Raw genomic sequence first — 22,315 nt, 5'->3', positions numbered from 1 at the left:
TCATTGATGGTTGATCAACATCAAAGAGGTGTGAGTTTAAGAGTTTATGTATTATTTTATATTGTAAATTAATTACAATCAAATTCTATGAGAGTTGAGTATATTTTTATAAATTTATGGAATTTCTTTATAAATAAATTTTACATGAGACATTTTTGTAATTTTTCATTCTTTTTATGAACAATAGTGCTTTATTCAAATATTGAAAAAACAAAAAATATATTTCATTTTTAGTTTCAATTTAATTTCAAGTTGTTTATGTTGTCATTATTATTTGAATAACTTTAGTCAAATTTACTTTTGAGATTATTCTTTAATTAAGAAATAAGAAATCTACCTTATATATTTTCTCCTCCCGTTTTCCTTCTCTCTCTTTTCTTTTTCTGGGCAACATTTTGGGGGAGATCCAATTGCGTCCTGGTTATGCTTTGACGGAAAACTGCCGAAGGAGCGAGGCTGGCAAACCGCAAAGCTAGCTAAAAGGCGACGAGGAAGCAAGGGGCATCGCGGATCCACCCAAGTTTATCCTGGTCATCTGAGCTTCGTGAGCCGTGGATTAGTGGGTTTACTCATCCTCAGACTCACTTTCTATTAGAGGAGTAACAACGTTGAATGGTTGGTTCATGCAGTATGAGTTGAATTGGTCTTTTCAGAATCAAAACCGCTGTTTTTTCTTTTCCTCGATGTAGATTTTTGCGAATCGATTTATTCTCTCCTTCCTTGCTCCCTGCGATTACATTCGTGCTCCACACTTTTCCTTCCATTTCTTCCCCTCTTTATTTCTAATACATTTTTTCTCTTCCAGAACTATCTCATTTTTCTATCATCTGTTAGGGATCTAAGAAGCTTCACTTCTAGCTGGATGAAAAGAAATTTTAATATGAAGGTTCAGTCTTTTTTAGTGGTTTCTATCAATTTATAGCCCTAACTGTTATTGAAATGTGCTTATACCCTTTGTTTCTTCAATAATTTCTTTTAAAACTGTTTATACAGGACCCCACTTTATGATAACATGATGAACAATGTATCTATTATCCTTTTATTGGAGTTGAATTTGCGTGGCCTTTAGTTAAATTAGTGTTTTATTTTACTTAGCTGTATTTGTAGTATCGTTGTTTTTCATTTTCAAATATTACTAGATCTCTTCCAAAAGTTTGGAGTTTGGGGCATGCTCTTTTTTACTGCCTAAAAAATCCTTTACTGTTATAACACTAAGTGTTGGGAAAAGTTATGGATGCTATGTAGTCCCTGTAATCTACTTTTGACAACTCAGTGTTGATGGCCTTCTTTAGAGCGTCCAAAACTTTCTTTTGGTGGCCAAACATTCAACACAGTTGTAGCTGCGCATACTGTTGGAAATTTATAACTTTCAAGGCTTTCCACGTATTGTAGAGTGCTGAAATTTTACTGCATTTGATCTGCATAATGCCTGGGAGCTACATGCTGTGCATGTCAAAAAAGCAGTGTTGTTTTACTCTGTTCGTTTGCAGCCTTCTGTTGCATCAATGGGCCAGATCACATCTTGTATCAAACACATCTCACCCCCGATTTAGCGTAATCATGGACATTATTTCTCCTGGTCTCCTCCTATCAGATTCCTTCCTCTACAAAATCCAGACCTCGTAGCCCCATTCTTCTCTTTCACCTCTATTGAACTTATGCTTGCCATGTCGTGTCGTCTCGAAATATTTGAAATTGAAACCATTGTTCATCAAACCCACTCTCTGTTTTCTGTTTGAAGCTCCATTTGCTGCCCTCTTCCATTGAGCTCATTTTCCATTCTCTCTCCTGGCTCCAGCCCCTAGTCTTCCGCCTGCCCATCATTCTTCTTCCTCATTTCTTCTCCATCATCATTCTGTGTTTGTTAAAAAAATGTTTACCAGAACAAAAACCCCTTTCATGTAAACCCCTCAAGCTGGCTGGTTCTTTGAAAATTTTGGTCTCCCACTTGAGTGGAACAGACCTGCTTCATTACTGGTGCTTGTGGAGGAAAATGGAGGTAAGTTAAATTGTCTACAGCACGTTTCTGAGATAAGGGAGTAAATGGATGGCTCAAATGTATTTCAGTTAATGGCCTGAATGCGTCCCTCGAAGCTTCCAAAATAAAATGATGTGAAGTGTTTTATGGAAAAGCATACCGTGCATCTTTGTTAGGAATTGGAAAGGATTTCATTCCAAATGTTACTTTCTATATCCCTTTCCTATCTTTCTTTCTTTGTGACAAAATTCTTTGTGAACAAATATCCACAAGCCTTCGGGCATGTCCTCATTTTAATTGTTCATTAATCATAATGTTTTCCGAAAACAAAATTGTTTGTGGAATTGCAGTATAGTACTCAAAGTAGTGACCATGATAAGGGGGGGAATTCCTGCCTTGAGATAACTAATAGATCTAAGGCACTTCTCAGTTTCATGTGTTTATTTTGCTAACTTTGAGCAATTTGTGTGTTCAGGATAAACAACTTCATAGACTAATGGTTTGAGTGAACCTGTAGGCATTATTTTTAGAAGTGCAGTACGAAGAAGTGCCTAATGCCTTAGATGTGAGGCTTAGTCTTTTTTCATACATGATGACTCCTTGTTTACATATATGTGCTTGAGCTGTCGTATGATCAATTCAAAAGTTGCAGGTTTTTCTATCCTTCTCTTTCTTATAAATCTTAGGTTCATGCACCCAACTATAATAGCTTTAATCTTGGTAAGCTTTTATGCTAATCTGGAAGGCATCTGGCAATTTCAACTTCAAACTAAATAGTTACTTCTCTAGTTTTATTTATAAGTCACTTTCAACATATTTCACTAGAACTAAGGAAAACTTTAAATCTTATTAACTTTAAAATTTAGTAAGTTTCTACCTCTACCCCTTAATAAAGACAAAAAGAATTTTTTTTAGCATTTAATAAGGGCTGAAAGGTAAAGACAAGTATAGAAAATAATGAAGTACCTTATAAATAGAACTAAAATTAATATTCTCTCTCTGTCCTATAAATATGATCAGAAGCGTGTAATTCAAAAGCCAATAAGGGTTTCTATATATTTATGTGTGTGATAGATGTTTGCAACAATAATTTTTGTGAATTGTGATGGTAGAGATGCTATTTCAAAATTTAGTTCGAATTCCAATTTCTGTTTTAATAGTTTGACTTAATACAGTTGATGAAACAACACAAAATGGGTAGAGAGAAGGATGATGGAAGAAAGAATTGCAGTAGCAGCAGTTTCTCGCATCCTCAGAACAAGAGCCAAAAGGGTAACTGTTTAGGGTGCCTCCCTGAAGATGCCTTGTTTGATATCCTCACTTGGCTTCCTGCTGAATGCCTCCTTAGCAGTGCAAGGTATACTTGCAAATATTGGGCTGCAATGATCTGCAGTTCTGATTTTGCTGAGAAACACCTCCTCCGGTCAAAACCTGGTATTTTCCTTCAAAGCACAAAGCGTCCATATGGTGCCTGGTTCTTGGATGTTAAAGATAATGGGGAGTTTGGTGTGACTACTTTAAATCCTGATTTTCCTGGACGTTTTGTGAATAGTTGTGATGGCTTGATCGTACTTTACGAAAATGCTAGAGGAGTTCTTAATGTTACAAACCCTGTTACCAAACAGCGTGTTAAGGTTCCTATGTTACTCAGTCCCAATCTGATGTATCCTCCATGTGCTGTAGTACGTGTTCCTCGCACTGGGGAATTCAAACTGTTTGCTTCTCGTGTCCTGACTGAGTCTGAAGTTTGTTATTGCCACTGGCATGTTCTTAGACTTGGGAAAGATAGTGCTTGGACAAGAATTTCTGTAGAACCCGGTGATTTTGAGTTTAGATGCACCCCGATCTACACCGGAGGCAATGATCTTTATTGGATCACAGAGAAGCGAGTGATTGTGATGGACGTTGAGAAGGAAACATTTCAGCAGTTTCCGCTTCCACAGGGGCCTCATCGATGGTATGCACAATACTTGAAGATGGAGAATCGTCTCGCTTCCGTTATCTGGGTGGCCGGAGAAGGGTTTCAAATGCAAGTATTTGACCCTGATTCGGGAAACTGGAATCTCTATCATGAGATGAAATGCTTGGATTATCCTACGGGCGACATTGAATTTCTATCAGAATTTTTTGCTTTGTGGATAAACCAAGAACTGATTATTAAACTAATCCTTCTACCCACTTTGAATACATTATTTTTCAGTTATGATATGAAGACAGGAGGAAGGCTCAAAAAGATTGACGCCATCCAGGAAGGTTCCTTTGATGTCGGTCTTCATACCAATAGCCTAGTTTCGTGGAAGAATACTCTGCCGTTATCGAGCCTACGTTCCTGACCGATGCTTTCCTCATGATGTGTGTACTTTCTTTGTTTTGTAGGGGTATGTAATGTGACTTCTGTAGCACCGTATTTTGCGTATTTTGGTTTTGATAAAATATTGATACTAGTATATCTTGTTGGTATCTGGAATGCTTGCATGCTGATCGTCAAATGAATTCCTCCAGTTCATTTAGATTGCTGTAGTGTTTTCCCGCCATAATTAAAGACAAACCAAAACAAAAGGAGAGCACGTTGTGCTGCATCCCTCACAAAGCTGATGATCATCATCTAAATGATTTGACTTTCGACTTTTGACCAAGAAATTACGTTATTTTAATCCCATGATATCCTAGCTTGAAGGGTCATGAGTAGCAAAAGGTGGATTATGCACGTTGATTCCTCTCTCCTTCGTCGGAAGACGCGACATACCGTAGAATTATTTAGACCGAGAAAGTTGATAGTGACGGAATAATTAAGATATCTACCAAGTGATTTTGGGAAAAATGAATGACCTCGGCTATTTCGATTTAGGGTATTTAATGATACATGGATTTGGAGGAAGCAAAATTGCGTTTATAGTTAGAAAAGAAAGGAGAATGGGGTACTTCGTCTTGATTGTCGCGAAGCTTGCGCTGGGCCGGGGTTGTGGCTGTGCATGTATATAAGCCAGCGGTGGGAGGAGCAACGTGGGAGAATGGCGGTGGAGACGAAAATGAGGGACGTGGAGGGGTACATGATGGGGGGGCGGTACTGGCGGGACGTGGAGATGACAAAAGAGCAGATATTGGAATATGTGAAGAGCATCGAGGTGGGAGTGGCCGGCAAGGATGGGTGGGTCATGGACGTGGACGACACCTGCATATCCAACCTCGGCTATTACAAACACCACGGCTTTGGCTGTCAGGCCTTTGATTCCGCCAAGTTCAAGCAGTGGATCATGAAGGCCGAGTGCGACGCCATCCCTGCCATGCTCGCCGTGTTCCAGGAGCTCGTCCGCCGTGGATTCAAGGTCTTCCTCGTCACCGGCAGAGACCAAGCCCGCATGGCCCACATCACCTCTCTCAACTTGCATGGCCAGGGATTCATCGGCTACCACCGCCTCCTCTTCAGGTAAGCCTCGTCCATCATGTTTCCCGCATTTCAACTCCAAGTACAGACTAGAAGACCATGCTTTCGCGTCATGCGCTTGAACCGATCGAGTCAGTCAGTACCAACTGTCAAGTGAACGCAGCTGCATGATATATTATATTAACATATATATGAGAACACTAAACAAGTGTAAAACGATCGAGTATATTTGTTGATGGCTTGTGTTTCTTTATGAAATTACTACATACAAATGATGTGCAGGAGTGAACAGTACCAGGCGGAGAGTGCGGAAAAATACAAGTCAGAGATGCGAAGGAAGATAGAAGGAGAAGGATATAAAATATGGGGCAACGTGGGAGACCAGTGGAGTGATCTCCAGGGTTACTCTCCAAGGAATCGTACTTTCAAACTCCCAAATCCCATGTATTGCATCCCTTGATTTTCCTTGTTTAGTTAGCCTCAACCATGCATGCATGTATGATCGTAAATTCACTGGAGTCACATCCCATCTTATTATGTATATTAGAGGGCTTCATATCATGTACGTGCATGCCTCACTCTCGTGCATCTCTATTTCTAGACAATATGTATCCCATTTAAGCTTTTAATTACCAAGAGATATATATCGCCTTCTTCAACTACTTCACATCCTCGATGGACATCTTGAATTTAATCATCTTCCATTGAACAAGCTAAGTGGTTGTGTAAAAGTAAGAGACTGTCTGCAATTGGCCAATTCAGCAGCCAGTGATCCAGCAGCAAAAATTTTAATTGTATCCCATAATATTTTTCATTATCAAAATTTTGCATTAATTTTATATGGAGTGGAACACAAACAGTCGAAATTTGTATTATATTGCCTTACCCCACCCCCGGCCCCCAAAAAAAAAAAAAATCACCTAACTCAATTCTCCCTCGTGTCCAATTCTGTCTTTATGCTCTTCCACAAACATAAACTCAAAAATTGATTCATTGCTGTTTTGTTGATAGGCGCGCTCGCGCGCGCAAATTTAAAATTATTTACGTTGATCATGATTAGTTTGAAAATCCAATAATAACCAATAAGTTATGAACTAAAGTAAAATTCTTTTTACGTTTTTGACCTTTACAATTAATTCCCTATGGCCCCTTTTCCCTTCCCCCCTCTCTCTCTGTGAACCCTTTGGAAATGTGGCTTAGATTGGTTCAACATCCAGATCCCTGAATATCGCTGCTGACTAATATCCTTATGGTCGAAACCCTAACTAGCTACCTTCTTCTCTGTCTCCCATCTCCTCTCAATTTTCCATATTTAATATTTTTTTATCATCATCATCACAGTTTACGCTTAGATTTTAAAACACAATTAAGGGGAAATTTTTTATCAGAAAACATAAATAAACTTCCCTTCTTACACGCACTAGAGAGAGTCTGGAGTCACATGAGTGACAAAAACTAAGCACGTACATTGATTGTGTTGGAAACTACTTTATGCTGAAAAACCAACAAAGAAATAAAAGATGAACGACGCCGATGTGTCAAAGCAGATCCAACAGATGATCAGATTCATTCGCCAAGAGGCTGAGGAGAAGGCTAACGAGATCTCCGTCGCTGCCGAAGAGGTATATATATATGTGTGTGTGTGTTCAAAATTTACGTATATACAGAGGCGGAGATTCTAACTTCATAATCAAATCACGATACGGCAGGAATTCAACATCGAGAAACTTCAATTACTTGAAGCTGAGAAGAGAAAGATCAGGCAAGAATATGAAAGGAAAGCCAAGCAGGTTGACATTCGCAAAAAAATGTGAGTTCTTCGATCTTCATTTGGGATCCCATGCCATTTGTGATTTGTGTGATTTTAAATTTTGGGATAAGTTAAAAGTATTGGTCAAGAAAAAGCAGCCAAAAAAAAGGGAAGTAATGGAATTGGGGAGTAATTATATATTGCAGCGAATACTCGATGCAGCTGAAAGCATCGCGTATAAAAGTACTCGAAGCACAAGATCAAGTGGTGAATGCCATGAAAGAATCTGCTAGCATGGCGCTTGCGCGTATCTCTGACGATAAGAAAGTGTACAGGAATCTGATGAAAACGTTGATTGTCCAGGTATTACGATAATTAGGTTTTGTAGTGGCTGGAGGGAAATGGAGGAATATATATTATAGTTGCTTGTTGCAGGGGCTGATGCGGCTGAGGGAACCGGCATTGATATTGCGGTGCAGGGAGGTTGATCGGAAGCTGGTGGAGTCGGTGGTGGATGAAGCCAAAAAGGAATATTCAGAGAAAGCTAAAGTGCAGCCCCCAAAGATAAGGATCGATGAACGAGTTTATCTTCCTTCAGCTCCCAAATCTGGCAACTCCCACGAATCTTTCTGGTATGTTGTTTCGTTAGTGGAAGCATGAATCAGCATCGTGAGTTTGAAGAGAGCAATAACTAACATTTGCGTTTGAAATATGAAGCTCCGGAGGAATAGTATTGGCATCGGAGGATGGGAAGATAGTGTTGGAGAACACTCTTGACGCAAGGCTTGATGTCTTTTTCCGTCAGAAGCTCCCTCAGGTTCTTTTCTTTCCTCTTTTTTTATTTACATTTAATTTAAAAGCAGTTATATATTTTCTGTCTAAGTTAAACTAAATCACAAAAAACAATCTATATTCTTTACAGTGTAAGAAGGCATGTTTCGTGACATATATGTCAAGGGTTGTTGAACATAGAAGAGGATACTTTTTGAAATGAAATAAGATATATTTAAGGGAACATTACTCCCAACTTCTTTGGAAGCGTTAATTTTACACTTTGGTTCCTTGAAATCCACTATCTAAAGTGACAAGCTTTTGTTGCTGTAAATGAAGCCTGAAACATAATTTCTAAAACGTCCTTGCATTTTTTTTTTTTGAAAAAAAATTCTTCCAACCATCCATCGTTGGCAGAGCTGTCACCATAGGAACCTTATCATTGGTGGCAAGATTACTAGAACTATCATTTCATAAATGACTACTCTCGCCAAAAAATTCATTTGGCATAAATTTTTAGCAAACATTCAGTTGTCCCCGGATGGTTGGAGATTTTTTTTTAAAAAAAAAAAAGAAAAAGTAAGAACATTTTAGTAATTATATTTCGAAACGAATTTACAATGAAGAGATTTGGAGATTTAGGAGGGATCTAAGTAGAATTAACTCTTTCAAAAAATTTGGGAGTAATTTTCCCTATATTTAAGTTTCTTAACCAAGTATTAGTTCTAGTAGTATCAAATTAAAGCAACCAAGGTTTGAAAGATGAAGAGGGTGGTCACTTTGGTTGCAGATCCGGAAGCGCATTTTAAGTTGAAGATATCCTTTTCTGGTCACTTTAAGTTGAAGAGATTATGCAAAGGGAATGTGGAGGAATAGAAGGGACAAGACAATCCTCGTTGGACACCTTTAATTCTTGAACCGAACCGATCGACCGAACCATGTTCAGAACTTAATTGGTTTTTGTTTCTGCCTTTCACCTTTCTCGGGTTACACTTTGCCGTTTCCTTCTTCTGTACCTTTTGTCCGATTGGGAAAAAAACTGTAGACTGAAACCAAAACATGATAATAACAGGAAGCCTTCTGTTACATTTCATCAAAAAATCCTTCAAAAAAGGGGGGGAAAAAAGAAATAAGAGATATGCAACAAATATTCTAAAAAAAATATTAGATACTTGAATTTATATCTTTAAAGTATTGGTTTTAAGTACTAAAAATAAAAGAAAAGGAACAGTTCAGGCCAACAACAAAATCCCATGCATCACTCATGCGTTGATGGACTATTAGCAACTTATTCTATGCTACTATCTCCAAGACAAAAGCCTATAAATGTCATCTTGAGCGCGAGGAATGGACTCGAGTATTTTCAGCAGCGTTCATACATGGTGAAAGGAAAACGCACAATAATGATGAGAAACTCTAACCACCAGCTCATTTACACCTATAATAACCTGGAAAAAGGACAACACGATAGCATCAATTATCTTAAGAGACAGAGTGCCTCCTACTCCGACCATTTTTCCCCTCTGAACCACGAGACTTTCTACCTGATTTCTGCCTCTTTCCTCCACTTTGACTGCTAAAAATCCCAATTCTCCCGATTCCCTTTGAAAGAGAAGTAAAAATTGTTCTTCCATTTCCTGCTTTGTCCATCATCCCTTGCTTCATGAATGTTTGTTCCTTCTCCAACTCACTCAGCCTCACCCTCATCCTTGAAATCTCCAGCTTCAGTTCTCTGTTCTCTCTCCGTAGAGATGCGTAGTTGTCTCGCGGTGACATGGCCGCGCTCGGAACACCACTGCTCATTCTCTGTGATAGGAAGCCGTCTCCTTCTCCTGAACTTCCTGACAAGGCATTCTTCAGCCTCAGCTGCTCAAAATACAGAACTTGCACCACCATCTGCAATGGAAGCCTGTCGTTCTGAGCTGCATGGTTAGATGCTTCTTGAGACAGCTTCTGGCAGTCTATGTGCTTGCACAGCTTCTTGCATTCTTGTTCCGTTAGGGCTGGATGTGCCTGAATGAGCGCAGAATTTAGGGTTTGTTTCAAGAGTTTCGTGGTAATTTAAGAAAAGAAAAAAAATGCAGCAAACTTATAAAATGAACACAAGAGACTTTTTAGTTTCTATGCATTATATAGATAAGAAAAGTATATATGTTTAAAAGAACTTTATTTTTACAGAAAATTTTAAAAGCACCCTAAGCAAGAGATCAAACATAAAGTTATGACTTCATTCTGAAAAAGGCGGCAAGAGCCACAAATTTCCAAGCCAGACCATTTTGTTTTTGGACAATCAAATGGGACTTTAATCAAAATAGTTTTGTAGGTTTTAAACGAGGAGACAAAAAAATTATAGCTTTAGCACTAATTTACCTTGAGATAAATATCAATAGCTCTATAAAGTCCATCATCAATGACCCGAGCATAATCTGGAAGTATCTCAATCAAAGCGATGAATTTCTGAAGACTTAAGTACGGATCAGGAGCAATTTCGGCTAAATAAGCATCAATAAGCCTCCCAACTTTCAATAGAGAACCATGGTCAGGAGAGCTTAACCCATCAGATTCATAACCCCCACAACTTTCACTCTCTTCCTCTTCAATCCTTTGCAAGAAACTCAGAAGTATCCTATGAACAGTATCCACATCAAACAGTGAATCCCCACACTGAACTACAGATGGTATGAGTAGATCATCTAATGATACCATTTCCAACCTCAATGATATCCTCCTTTCAAGCTCAAGTCTACATGGAATTGTAGCACCGAGCATGATTGCCATCTTCAGCATCCCAAACAGAAAGGTCAATGGGACATTTGGACAAGTTTTATTGTCTGTTGGCATTAGACTTACAAGAGTTTCCACCATTGTCCTCTGATCGTTTTCTGCTATACTAGGACTCAGTTTAATCCTTGCTGGGTTCGAAATCTGACATTTTCCAATACCCTTTAAGGATGTCTGAGCATAATGCATTAAACAAGCAGTGATACTGTTTGATTGGACCCCCATTCTCCCCATTGCACAAACAACTCTCTCAAAGAAATCAATATTCAATATCGACAAATCTTCCGCCCACCAATCTATACAAGAACCATCCTTCAGTTCTTTGGATTCATTATTATCACAATCTAGTTGAGACAAACCCAAAACAAGCTGCTCCTTGCAAGCATTCATCGCAATGGCTTCCACACATCTACTTGTAATTTCCACATTCTCAGCTATTGTGGGTAACATCTTGCAGGTGGATAGCACTTCCACTGACTTTTGAAGATTTTGAAAGACAACCTCATTTAGGTAAGTTTCTGTTCTTGCTATAAGGTTCTGGTCCCGGAAATCTTCTGTCATTTCCAAGTATTCAGCAGCACAGCGAAGGCCAGCAACATTGTCAGTTGTAATCTCGAAATTCATGCCATAACAGAATTTCATGGCAAGTTCAAACGTTTGGTGTCCTCCTGGGAAGTTGTGGAGCTCCAAATGGGAAATGTCAGTTCCCCTGGCATCAGCAACCATCTTTCTGATCTTCCCACTTAGAGAAACTAAGGGGAACTTCATAGATTAGCACAAAAATAAACAAGTTAGTCGAAGGATGTCCCTTTCTTTCTTTGCATATTATGGATTTTATGATCAAAAGTTTATTGCATCCCAAAGAGTTTTCGATGAAGATGTTAGAACTTTTCAAATCTGAAGCCATTGCAAAAACAATTTAGGATTGAATATCTGCAATTTAAAGGAATAAGCAAAACAAGGTTTATTTTTTCATCGCATCTTGTAAAGAAGATTTTACCTTATGCAGTAGAAATGACTCCCTATCAACAACAACAGTAATGTCACCAGCAACATCAGCAAAAATTCTGCGTAAATAGTAATAGTAGTAATAATAATCACACATGAAAATTGCCATATAAACCAATCAATAATTGGAAAGTAGATAAACAAATCCACAGCATCTATTGATTTCTTCTGTTACTTCAACGCAATGAAGAAAATGAAGAGTGGAGTCTAACAATATCTTTTTTTTTTTCTTTTCGTGTCCCCCCTCCCCAAACAATTATAGCAGTCTTTCTTGCTTATGTAGTAATAATGAAAAAGAAAGCAACAATCAAAGAAAAAAAAAGGGCAATGTGCAGTAGCAGCGTTACAGATGTTTTATCTCAAGAGATAAAAATGACAGGAGTATTATGTATTAAAAAAAGAAGACAGTGGTATTAACTTGTGTTTTTTGGTTTGTTTGAATAACGAGTAAACCATTCACGAAGGTCCCTGCTTTGAATTTTCAAACAGCCAATATGCCAGAAGGATTAGGCTTCTAGATGGCTGACGGTGAAATAGCAGCAGTCTTGAGACCTTGATTTTATGGACAGTAAAAAAAACACTGTTTCAACTTGCAAAGATACAGTTTTTTGTGCTTAAGTAAAAATAATCCAATAGGTATTCCCAAGGTAAAATCCACTATAAGGCAACCAAAACCAAGTGAAGAATATACAAAGCAAATGGCGAGACAGAAAAGAAGTTAAAAATGAACGAGACCACGGAGAAAATAAGCACACATAATTGGTGAAGGAAGAAATGCAAAGGATAATGATGGAGAGACGTAAAAAGGATGTAGAAAGAAAGTAGAAGCAGTACCTAGTAGTGAAGGAATTGGAGGGGGAGCGTTTAGAGGAAGAAAGGGAGCTCTCAGAAACCATGTCTTTACGAGTTTGAGTTTGAAGAAGAGGCTCCTCTCCCCTGCTATGCAGCGCTGCAGAGGAACAGGGGAAATTGTTGATTCCCGAATCTGCGGAACAAATGTCCTGAAATGCCCTCCTCCCAGTCAAATATTCATGAGATTATGTGTGCGTTATGTGGTTGCGGGGATAACATTAAGATAAGAGCACTGTTTTGAAAATCAGATCGGACCGAAAGATTAGATCGGTTGGACCGTCGACCGGTCTGATTTTCGGTCTAGTTTATAGAAAAAAACCATTTTAAGAGTTGAGCTAGATTGAGCCGTTTTGAACCTGCGGTCGGATCGGGAACCGAAATCAAGCAGAGAACCAGATCTGATTTTCAAAAATCGGATTGTTTAAAAAAAAATTTTTTTTTTTTTGTCAAATTTTTTTAAAAAAATTGACTAATTTTAAAAAAATGACTAATTTTTTTAATCATTTGATATTATATTGTATCATGTGGCTTATTAAGTCATGATAAACTTAAAATATTTGATTTTTTTAAGTTAAGTAGCAATTTCATATGTATTTCTTATATTTAAATTATTATATATATATATAATTTTTTTTAATTTAATTATTACGTTATTGGTTGAATTATTGATTCAATTGATTAAATCATGCGAATCATAAATCGTTGACTTTTTTAATTTAATGTCCGATCCGATCCTAAAAATATTGAATAAGAGTCAGTAATTGAGAAGGTGGTAGCAATGGCAGAGGGAGTAGAAATGAAGAACTGGAGGGGCAAAGGAAGGAAGGAAAAGAGATGAAGTGGCAAGGCAGTCAGATGAGAATGCGACTCATTGAACACGGAACTCTATAAAGATGCAATTATTTGGGACACTTCTTTTCCTCCCTCCTTTTCTTTTCTTCCCTTCTTTTCCTCATTTAAATAAAAACGCTTTCCCGTCGTTTCTATATCTCACTTCACTCGCACTCTGCCTACTCACTCACGATATGTTGCTAGTACTTAATATTCGTCTTCAAAGGGCTGGGTTGAATGGACGCATTTTTCAGGAAAATCAAGTTTGGTTGAATTGAATGACAACTCATCAGGCATAGGCACACTCATTCCTGCTGTACCTGATTGCCCTTTTTGCAGCTCCAATAATGAATCCATTGATCACATGCACGATTCCCCCGTTAGATCGCTTTAAGTCTAAGACTGGATGCTTTTCTCCACTCCACCCACGCCGTTAACGAGCTCTTTACCCGATGCACCCATAACGCAGTTCATTTACTAGAGCAGCGTCTTTTTCACCTCTCTGAAAACCCTTCTCCTACCAAAAATCATTTTCCGAATGTCACACGGTCTTTGCCCTTCTACCTACTCTGCATCCGCAACCCCGCCCTCGTATCCCTATAACTATCAATTTATAACACTCCAAATGCTGAAAAGTGTGTATTTTATAATTAAATAGATATAAATTTTAATTTATATTTAATTATATTTATTAAGATTTTATTTTTATTTAGTTAATATTAATATATTTTTCTCTCATCACTTAATTATAAAATAAAAAAGAATTTTAATATTCTCTCCGTTCAAAAATGTAAAAAAAATTTTTAAGAGTTGGATGTTCAAAAATATAAGCATTTTTAGTCTTTCAAGATATAATTATTATTTTTTTTAAAAGTGCCTCTATTAATAATAATTTTATATTTATCATAGAGTATTTAATAGAGGTAAATATAAAAAGATAGGGTTAATTTAAAAGTAGGTAACTATTTTATTTAAGGTAAGATTCAATTAAAAATATCTTATATTTTTAAACGAAGAGAGTACAAAATTTACGGATATCTTTTTATTTTTATATTTTGCAGAAAAAAAATAAATTTAATAGAAGGAAAAAAAAGAAAAGAATATATATATATATATAGAGGGAACGTAGGAAGCAATTGTCACAAGCATGTAAATATATGCTTAGAGAGTAAATATTCAGGGTGCAACACGCGATTTTCAAAACAAGGAAAAACGGCACAGCAAAAGATAAAATATTATATATATATATATATTAAAGTCCTATATTGATTAAGAATAAGAGATGAAGCCTTCACTTTTACTATAAATATCCCCTCCATCAAGAGTGGAGTGATCCAATTACTTATCTGAATGCTTCAAGAATTCTTTTTAAAATATTTGAAATTCATATAAGCATTTTAAAGGCTAAAAGTGATATCGTTGAGGAGTTTTATGAATTATAATTATTTCTTTTTTACTCCTTAATTTTCTCTATAATCATTTTTTGTTATTAGGGATTTTAAAATGGTATATTTATGAATATTTTGACTTTTTTCAATTATATTTATTTCTCTTACTCTTCATGTTGATTTAATGATTGGCCATCATTTAATCAAATCTATGGGTAATCTTGATAGATTGAGAGATGAAGATAGAACTTAGATCTAGAGAAATAGACATAAATAATTGGGTTAGGGATAGTTCTAAAAATTTATGGTGACTTAAAGTATAAATTCACAGTTTAATTAGTTGTTTGGATATTATGAGAATGAATTCAATACTAATTAAAAAGAGACTAATAATTTAAGATAATATTAGAACATTTTAAGAATAGTTGTCATTATAATTGGTCAAAATTAACTCAAAAGGTAGAAACTAGCAACCTATAAGACAAATTCTAAACCCTAACGCTTCAAGCAATTGTGTTTTCATCATCATTGTTTTATTAATTTATTTTTATTATTTAGATTTTTAACAAATTATCTATTTTATCTATTTTTCTCAAACTATTAATTATCTAAATTAATAAAAGGCAACTTCCCTGTGGGTTTGACACGTGAAATATTCTGAGTAATTTATTACTATGATCTCATACACTTGCAAGAGTGATCAAGTTTTTGGCGCCGTTATCGAGGAAGTTACGAATTTACTAACTACTTAATTTTTAGTTCATTTTAATTTTAAATTTTTTCCCTTTTAATTAATTAATTTATTTAATTATTTATTTTTTTATGCAACTAAGAGGTTCTGGTGACTTAAATTTGATTCCTATTAACCTAAAAATTGAACAATTTTATAGGAAAAATAGATCTCAAAGAAGAAGAAAGATGGGTGACAAAGTTATTCCAGAGCCACCTATTACATTTAAAGATATTCAATGCTTATTTATCACATCTAACCCATCATGCATCCAATTGAGTACGAGAGCGCGTAATTATGAATTTAAGAATATTCACTTAAATGCGCTAACTAATTTCAACGAACACTGAACTAAAAACGCCTTGGATTTTATGCGGTAATCGATACACTATCATTAAATAATCTATCAGATGACAATTTAAAGTTGCGTTGCTTTCCTTATTGTTTAAAGGGAGAAGCTCATCAATGGCTTTTGTGACTACCAAAAGCTTCCATAAGCTCTTGGACGAAGAGGTATGAACAATTTATATTAAAATATTATTCTCCCCAAAAATCTTCAAAATTAAGGGACAAGATTCACTTCTTTACACAGCAAAATAGTAAATTGTTCTATAAAGCTTGGGAACGTTATAATCTCCTCATCACCAATTTCCACGCATACTCTTGATAGATTTTATTTTATGATGGGCTGAATGCTAAATACCAATCAAAAGTTGATAATGCAGCTTGAGGTGATCCAAGTAACATGACTGTTGAAGAAAGAGAGGATATAAAATGCTAGCAATAAATTCAAGGTAAAAGGCAATTCGAGGAAGGAGGGTGATGGTTAATGAAGTTTCTACATCATATGTCTCACATGAACTATGGGATTTAATAAAGAAATTAAATTTATTATTAAAAAATTTTAGTTCTGTTAATTCCCTTTCTTCTGCTAATAATTCTCTTCATATAGGCTGTGATGAAGACTATGTGGAGGAGGCTAATTATATGAGAACTGATACTATTCGAATTAATCCTAGGAATAACCCCTACTCTAACACACACAATCCAAGGTGAAAAAATCATTCAAATTTCTCTTGGAAGAATTCCTTTGCTCAAGGGGTCTCAAGCACAGCCAGGCTTCCAACAACAAAGAAACATAATTAAGGATCATACAATGAAGTTGGAGGAAGCTTTGGCTCAAATGGCGACTTATCAAGTGAATAGCATGAAGAAACATTAATTAAGAGATTGACCAACTAAGACAAATAGTTGTTTCAACTCAAGCTTTTATAAAAAATATGGAATCTCAAATGAGTAATTCTTTGAGGAATATGGAGACTCAAATAAGCAATTTGACTAGCTTAATTACTGGAAAGAGTCAAAATAAACTTCCAAGCAATACTAAAGTCAATTTACGAGAGCAAGTTATGGCAATTATCTTACAAAATAGTAAGGAATCTTCCTCTGAAGCCAAACCTTATATATCTCCCATTCCGTACCCTAAGCACCCTAAAAAAAAGGATCCAAATGTAGGCTTTAAAAAATTCCATGAGATGTTTAAAAAAATTCAAATCAATATTCCTCTTATATAGGCATTAGTAAAGATGCCTGCTTATACCAAATGCATCAAGGAGCTTATTTCAAACAAGAGGAGGTTAGAAGAATATGCCACAGTGACACTTACAGAGGAGTGCAATGCGATTCTAAAAAAAAAGCTACCACTTAAATTGAAAGATCTAAAAAGTGTTACTATTCCTTCTGATATTGGTTTAAATATTATTAAAATTGATTGTGTGATTTAGGTGCTAGTGTTAACTTAATACCTTATTCTTTATGCAAGAAACTTGGTATAACAGATATCAAGCCAATCAATGTGACTCTTCAACTTGTAGATAGATCACTTAAATATCTATATGATGTAGTTGAGATGTCATAATGAAAGTCACTAAACTTTATATTCTTGCAGATTTTATTATTTTAGACATTGAGGATAATTGGAATGTCTCACTTATATTAGAAAAACCATTTTTAGCCATTGGGGGTGCCGTAATTAATGTGCCTAAAGAAGAATTAATATTCAAAGTAAATGAGGAAAAAGATATATTTAAATTTACTAAAGCTATTAGCCTCCCTATTTTTGAGAAATTTTTATGTAGCGTACAGGTGACACAGGAAGAGGAGAAATATTCAAAGGACCCTCCCTTATATACTTTAGAAAATAAAGAGGAGGAAATTAGCAATGGAGAAAGGAAGAAGCTACAACAGCATCCTAAAGATCTACTCACTAGTTCTCACAAAAGTTCAAGCACTCATATATTGGAGTCAAATTAAAAAGTCCCTTGCTCATGAGCAAGAACCCTCTTTAATGGGAGGATGATTGTTAGTTGGGATAGGAAGGTGTCTTGTGATCCAAGAGGACAAGGATTCCTACCATACTTAAAGGACATCTCTTAATTTTTGCAGTAGAGTCTAGCTATAGACATTAAATGTAGCATTTGTTGAGAGGCAACCCAATTTTTTTAATTTTTTTTCCTTTTCTTTGTTATTTTAATTTTTTTACTATCTATTATTCTCATAAAATTTTATTTGATCATTAAGACTCCTTCTGAGATGAATTGCGAGATCATAATGCTTAAAAGAAAGCTTCTTAAAGGTTACTAGAGTCACATCAAAGCAAACCAAACCAGAGGAGTTTCAATTCCTTTATCTTTATCTTTTTCTACAAAACACTGAGGACAATGTGAAATTTAAGTGTGGGGGAGGGTATATCATGATAATTTTCTATTGTTTATGCTGTTATAATTTCTTTAGTAATTTATATGCCGTAATTGGCCTTAATTCTAAAAATTTTGAAAAATTTTGAATTATTTTTAAAACTGTTTGTTCTTTTGTACTATTTTATTTTGTTATAACTACTAAAGATAACTACGTGTTTAAGAAAGAATTTAAGGCTACCAATACACCATAAGAGTTTATCAAAATTATACTTAATGCATGAATTATTTATCCCATTTATTTATGTTTATACTTGAAAAGCTAACGCCTTACAAAGTAATTAAAAAGGGAAATGATTTAAAAAAAAAGAAAAAATGTTGAGTGCCCACTCCGTTGATACCAACTGGGCCTAGTAACCGGGGACCTTCATCACTAATATCAGCCTTTGCGTCAAACAGCTTAGTAAGTATCAAGAGTATGCTAATAAAGTTTCTCAAGTCTGAGTAACCAGGCTCTTGTATCACCAATATGAGGGTTCGCTTCAAAAAGACCTAAGGATTATTTAAGAAAGAAAGGCAATTTATGAATAGCTAAGAATGGTGACCCCATTGCACTAACTCATAAAAAAAAAAACAGGTAAGGCTTAAAGGTATAGACAAATTCATTTTATAGATAAATACTCAATCCGACCTAAATTCACTCCCTGTGGTGATACTAGTAGAATTATTGGCTTTTTCTCTCATATTAAAACTTGGAAGGTTGGTTATACAATTAAGTTTTACTAGTGCTTTTAGCAAAGGTTCTACATTTGATATACTTATATTAGGAATAAGGCTAAACACAAAAGTATTTGTTTGAGGACAAGCAACAAGCTAAGTGTGGAGAAATTTAATAAGTGTATATTTTATAATTAAATAGGTATAGATTTTAATTTGTATTTGATTATATTTATTAAGATTCACTTTCATTTAATTAATAGTTATATATTTTCCTCTCATCACTTAATTATAAAATAGAAAGGGATTTTAATACAAAATTTATTCATATTTTTTTATTTTTATATTTTATAGAGAAAAAGAATAAATCTAATAAAAAAAGAAAGAAAGAAAAGAGATATATATATATATATATATATATAAACACACACACAAAGGAAGGGAACGTAGGAAGCAATTGTACAAGCACGTAAATATATGCTTAGAGACTAAATATTCTGGGTACAGCACGCAATTAAATATTATATATACATTAGAGTCCCACATTGATTAGGAATAAGAGAAGGAACCTTCATTTTCACTATAAATATCCCCTCCATCAAGAGTGGAGTGATCCAATCACTTATTTAAATACCTCAAAAATTCTTTCTAAGATATTTGAAACTTATAGAAGCATTTTAAAGGCTGAAAACGAGATCATTGAGGAGTTCTATAAATTATAATTATTTTTTTTCTACTCCTTAATTTTTTCTGTGATCTTTTTTATGATTGAAAATTTTAGAATGGTGTTATTTAATTTTATTATGTATTTTTAAATTATCCAGTTAGGGTAGGGATGCAATTTAATTGGGGAGTTAGTTTTTTACTTTATTTATTTTGACTCGTTGTATTTATATTTATGAATATTTTTACTTTTTTTAATTATATTTATTTCTCTTGCTCTTCATGTTGATTTAATGATTGGTCATCATTTAATTAAATTTATAAATAATCTAAATAACTGAGCTAGGGATAGTTTTAGAAATTTGTAGTGACTTAAACTATAATTTCACAGTTTAATTAGTTGTTTGGATATTGTGGAAACGAATTCAATGCTAATTAAGAAGGTTTAATTAGTTGTTTGGATATTGTGGGAACGAATTCAATGCTAATTAAGAAGGGACTAATAATTTAAGAGAATATTAGAACATTTTAAAAATAGTTGTCATTATAATTGATCAAAGTTAACTCAAAGGGTAGAAACTAACAACTTATAGAGTAGGTCCTAAACTCCAACGTTTTAAAAGATTGTGTTTTTATCATTATTGTTTTATTGATTTATTTTTATTATTTAGATTTTTATCAATTATCTATTTTATTTATTTTTCTCGAACTATTAATTATCTAAATTAATAAAAGTGTAATTTCTCTAAAAGTTCAATACCAAAAATACTTCAAATAATTTAATACTATGATCTCGTATGCTTGTAAGAGTGGTCAATTACTCTGCTTCTTGCAAATACGTATCCACAATCCACCCTTAGGGCCTATTTGGTATGGTAGAATTTGAAGAGTGGAAATGGATATGGAGATGAAATTGAAATTTTTTTTATACTTGGTTGGTTAAAATGAAGTTGAAATTGACTTCCACATAGAAATCATTTCCATCAAAATTGATGGAATTGGGTTCTATAAAAAAAAGTCAGTTTTGCAATTCCAGATATTCTATTTCAGGTTTTACCCTTTCTCTCTTGTCCCCTCACACCTTCTCACAAGTGAATGATGCCAACCTCCTTAGCATCAACAGTGAAGGTCGACCTTCGATGTTCAATCTTTGAACTCTATTGCTTAGCCGCCATCGCTCATTTTCCAACATCAACGACCTCCTCCCTCATTGATTCCACTTCCACCACTCCTTATCGTTTTGTCTTCTTCCCCCTCTCTTATCAATTTATAGAGAGAAGTTGTGGAGGGTGCTTTGGGTTTTCTTATTCACAGATTCACTTTGTCGGTTCTTCCTTTCGAAACAATCTGGTCGACGATTGAAACCCCATCGCATCCAAGGAAGTCCTCAGCGATGGCAGCAACATTGCTGTGGGCAATGAGTTTCCAAAACCTCGACGATGTCGTCATCTTCCTCCGTGCCATCCCTTGCTTCCACATGTTTGAATCAATCATTAATGGAGGCTGCATTTGTAATTTTTGATGGATCATGATTTTTGCATAAATGTATTTGATTGATTTCTACTTGTACCTAGAGTTTGCTTTGATTCGGATGATCTAGGTTGGGGCAAATTTTTTTGGGATGAGGGACCTAGAGTTTGTTTGAACTTTATTTTGATTCAGATGATCTGGGCTGGGGCAATTTTTTTTTTGAGATGAGGGACATTTTAGTCTTTTCATATTTTTAATATTAATATTTAATAAAAAAATTTCTAATTTCATAAACATACCAAATATATTTTTAAATTTTATATCTACTTCCATATCTACATTCATTTTCACTTCCATTTTAATTTTTATTTTCATCAAAATTATTTTTACTGTACCAAACGAGACATTAGTTAATGATCACACCCACATATAAAAGAGGGAGAGTGAATTATTTACTGGTATGGCGGGAATAAAGCAGACACGAACGAAATTAGGATTATTTATCTTGGTTAGAGAATCCGCCTTAATCGACAAAGTGCCGGGATTTGGAAAATAAGCCGACATTCCGTCTACCCCCATCCTTAAAGTCAACGCCGGGAAGATCCTTTTACGGCCTGTTGTCTCTGATTTGGTTCAATTACCGAGGGATCATCAGCCGGAGTTCATCTGCGTTCTAACTAGATCTTATTCCCTCCGTCTCCAAGCATAATAAATAATTTGTTTAACCATTATCCTTTAAATAAGAGAGAATTAATTTGCATATCTTATAATATTTCTTTTGGCCTGAATTTTTAATTGTAAATTAGGTGTTTATAGTTTATTTTATTTTAATTGAATCTAAAATAATTTACTGTATCAAAAAATATGTATAAAAACTAAAGAAAATTGCATGTTTTAGCCTAAAAGAATAGCAAGTTTAATCTTTTTTTTTTCCTGTAAAATAGAGAAAAAATAAAAATAAAAATGGTTGTCGAGCTTATTATACCAATTTTCTTTCTTATGGTAGTCGTTGTAGGCTGATATCCAAGTATTTATACTGGTCTTAAATCTTTCTCCTGCCTCGCAAAATAGAAAATGAGTAAAATTTGTTATAGATTCCTCTGGAGCCATAAAGAAAATGGTGAAGCCAATCACGTGAGTTGGTATTGGAGAAATCTAAGGAATCTGAAGAGCAAATTTGAACGTAGTTTTCATAATGGCATCCGGCTGGATAATCCATGTGGCACTTGAGTACGAGAGACCGCAAGGGTAGGGTACCGGATGTATCAAACCCATTTTAAAGTGGGACAATTTCA

General features: G+C 35.0%; 4 protein-coding genes across 5 annotated transcripts; 3 read left to right on the top strand and 1 right to left on the bottom strand.

Moving 5' to 3' along the window:
- Window positions 1-367: 367 nt before the first annotated feature.
- On the top strand, window positions 368-4,438 carry LOC129287540 (uncharacterized). Its single transcript, XM_054923740.1, has 4 exons — window positions 368-559; window positions 806-886; window positions 2,496-2,543; window positions 3,154-4,438. Exons 2-4 carry the CDS (start codon window positions 863-865, stop codon window positions 4,309-4,311), a joined length of 1,230 nt encoding a protein of 409 aa, XP_054779715.1. The 5' UTR covers window positions 368-559; window positions 806-862; the 3' UTR covers window positions 4,312-4,438.
- On the top strand, window positions 4,219-6,025 carry LOC129287542 (acid phosphatase 1-like). Its single transcript, XM_054923742.1, has 3 exons — window positions 4,219-4,356; window positions 4,827-5,405; window positions 5,646-6,025. Exons 2-3 carry the CDS (start codon window positions 4,951-4,953, stop codon window positions 5,821-5,823), a joined length of 633 nt encoding a protein of 210 aa, XP_054779717.1. The 5' UTR covers window positions 4,219-4,356; window positions 4,827-4,950; the 3' UTR covers window positions 5,824-6,025.
- Window positions 6,026-6,357: 332 nt separating this feature from the next.
- On the top strand, window positions 6,358-9,076 carry LOC129287541 (V-type proton ATPase subunit E2). Its single transcript, XM_054923741.1, has 6 exons — window positions 6,358-6,985; window positions 7,073-7,173; window positions 7,320-7,476; window positions 7,549-7,745; window positions 7,831-7,930; window positions 8,675-9,076. Exons 1-6 carry the CDS (start codon window positions 6,884-6,886, stop codon window positions 8,696-8,698), a joined length of 681 nt encoding a protein of 226 aa, XP_054779716.1. The 5' UTR covers window positions 6,358-6,883; the 3' UTR covers window positions 8,699-9,076.
- A 142-nt stretch (window positions 9,077-9,218) lies between these two features.
- On the bottom strand, window positions 9,219-12,668 carry LOC129287539 (BTB/POZ domain-containing protein At3g08570). 2 transcript variants are annotated; one of them, XM_054923739.1, is made up of 5 exons: window positions 12,508-12,668; window positions 11,666-11,732; window positions 10,255-11,427; window positions 9,429-9,897; window positions 9,219-9,332 (listed from the first exon to the last, which is right to left on the bottom strand). In XM_054923739.1, exons 1-5 carry the CDS (start codon window positions 12,567-12,569, stop codon window positions 9,313-9,315), a joined length of 1,791 nt encoding a protein of 596 aa, XP_054779714.1. In that variant the 5' UTR covers window positions 12,570-12,668; the 3' UTR covers window positions 9,219-9,312. The 2 variants fall into 2 exon arrangements, with proteins under 2 accessions (XP_054779714.1, XP_054779712.1); XM_054923737.1 differs by having other exon boundaries at window positions 9,219-9,897; window positions 12,508-12,667.
- Between the last annotated feature and the right edge of the window lie 9,647 nt (window positions 12,669-22,315).

The sequence above is a fragment of the Prosopis cineraria genome, unplaced genomic scaffold (assembly GCF_029017545.1).
Source record: "Prosopis cineraria cultivar Desert tree isolate PC_DT_omini unplaced genomic scaffold, ASM2901754v1 PC12, whole genome shotgun sequence".
NCBI lineage: Eukaryota > Viridiplantae > Streptophyta > Magnoliopsida > Fabales > Fabaceae > Prosopis > Prosopis cineraria.
The sequence above is the reverse complement of the archived record's forward strand: the minus strand, read 5'-3'. Positions and strand labels throughout refer to the sequence as shown.

Excerpts from the sequence above, each read along its gene's own strand:
- LOC129287539 (XM_054923737.1), bottom strand. The coding sequence starts at position 12,569 with ATGGTTTCTGAGAGCTCCCTTTCTTCCTCTAAACGCTCCCCCTCCAAT. Across the intron at positions 11,428-11,665 it reads AGTCATTTCTACTGCATAAG|TTCCCCTTAGTTTCTCTAAG; the intron begins GTAAAATCTTCT and ends TAATCTATGAAG. Across the intron at positions 9,898-10,254 it reads CTATTGATATTTATCTCAAG|GCACATCCAGCCCTAACGGA; the intron begins GTAAATTAGTGC and ends GCGCTCATTCAG.
- LOC129287541 (XM_054923741.1), top strand. The coding sequence starts at position 6,884 with ATGAACGACGCCGATGTGTCAAAGCAGATCCAACAGATGATCAGATTC. Across the intron at positions 6,986-7,072 it reads TCTCCGTCGCTGCCGAAGAG|GAATTCAACATCGAGAAACT; the intron begins GTATATATATAT and ends ACGATACGGCAG. Across the intron at positions 7,931-8,674 it reads TCCGTCAGAAGCTCCCTCAG|ATCCGGAAGCGCATTTTAAG; the intron begins GTTCTTTTCTTT and ends CTTTGGTTGCAG.
- LOC129287542 (XM_054923742.1), top strand. The coding sequence starts at position 4,951 with ATGTATATAAGCCAGCGGTGGGAGGAGCAACGTGGGAGAATGGCGGTG. Across the intron at positions 5,406-5,645 it reads TACCACCGCCTCCTCTTCAG|GAGTGAACAGTACCAGGCGG; the intron begins GTAAGCCTCGTC and ends AATGATGTGCAG.
- LOC129287540 (XM_054923740.1), top strand. The coding sequence starts at position 863 with ATGAAAAGAAATTTTAATATGAAG. Across the intron at positions 887-2,495 it reads AAAGAAATTTTAATATGAAG|GCATTATTTTTAGAAGTGCA; the intron begins GTTCAGTCTTTT and ends GTGAACCTGTAG. Across the intron at positions 2,544-3,153 it reads AAGTGCCTAATGCCTTAGAT|TTGATGAAACAACACAAAAT; the intron begins GTGAGGCTTAGT and ends GACTTAATACAG.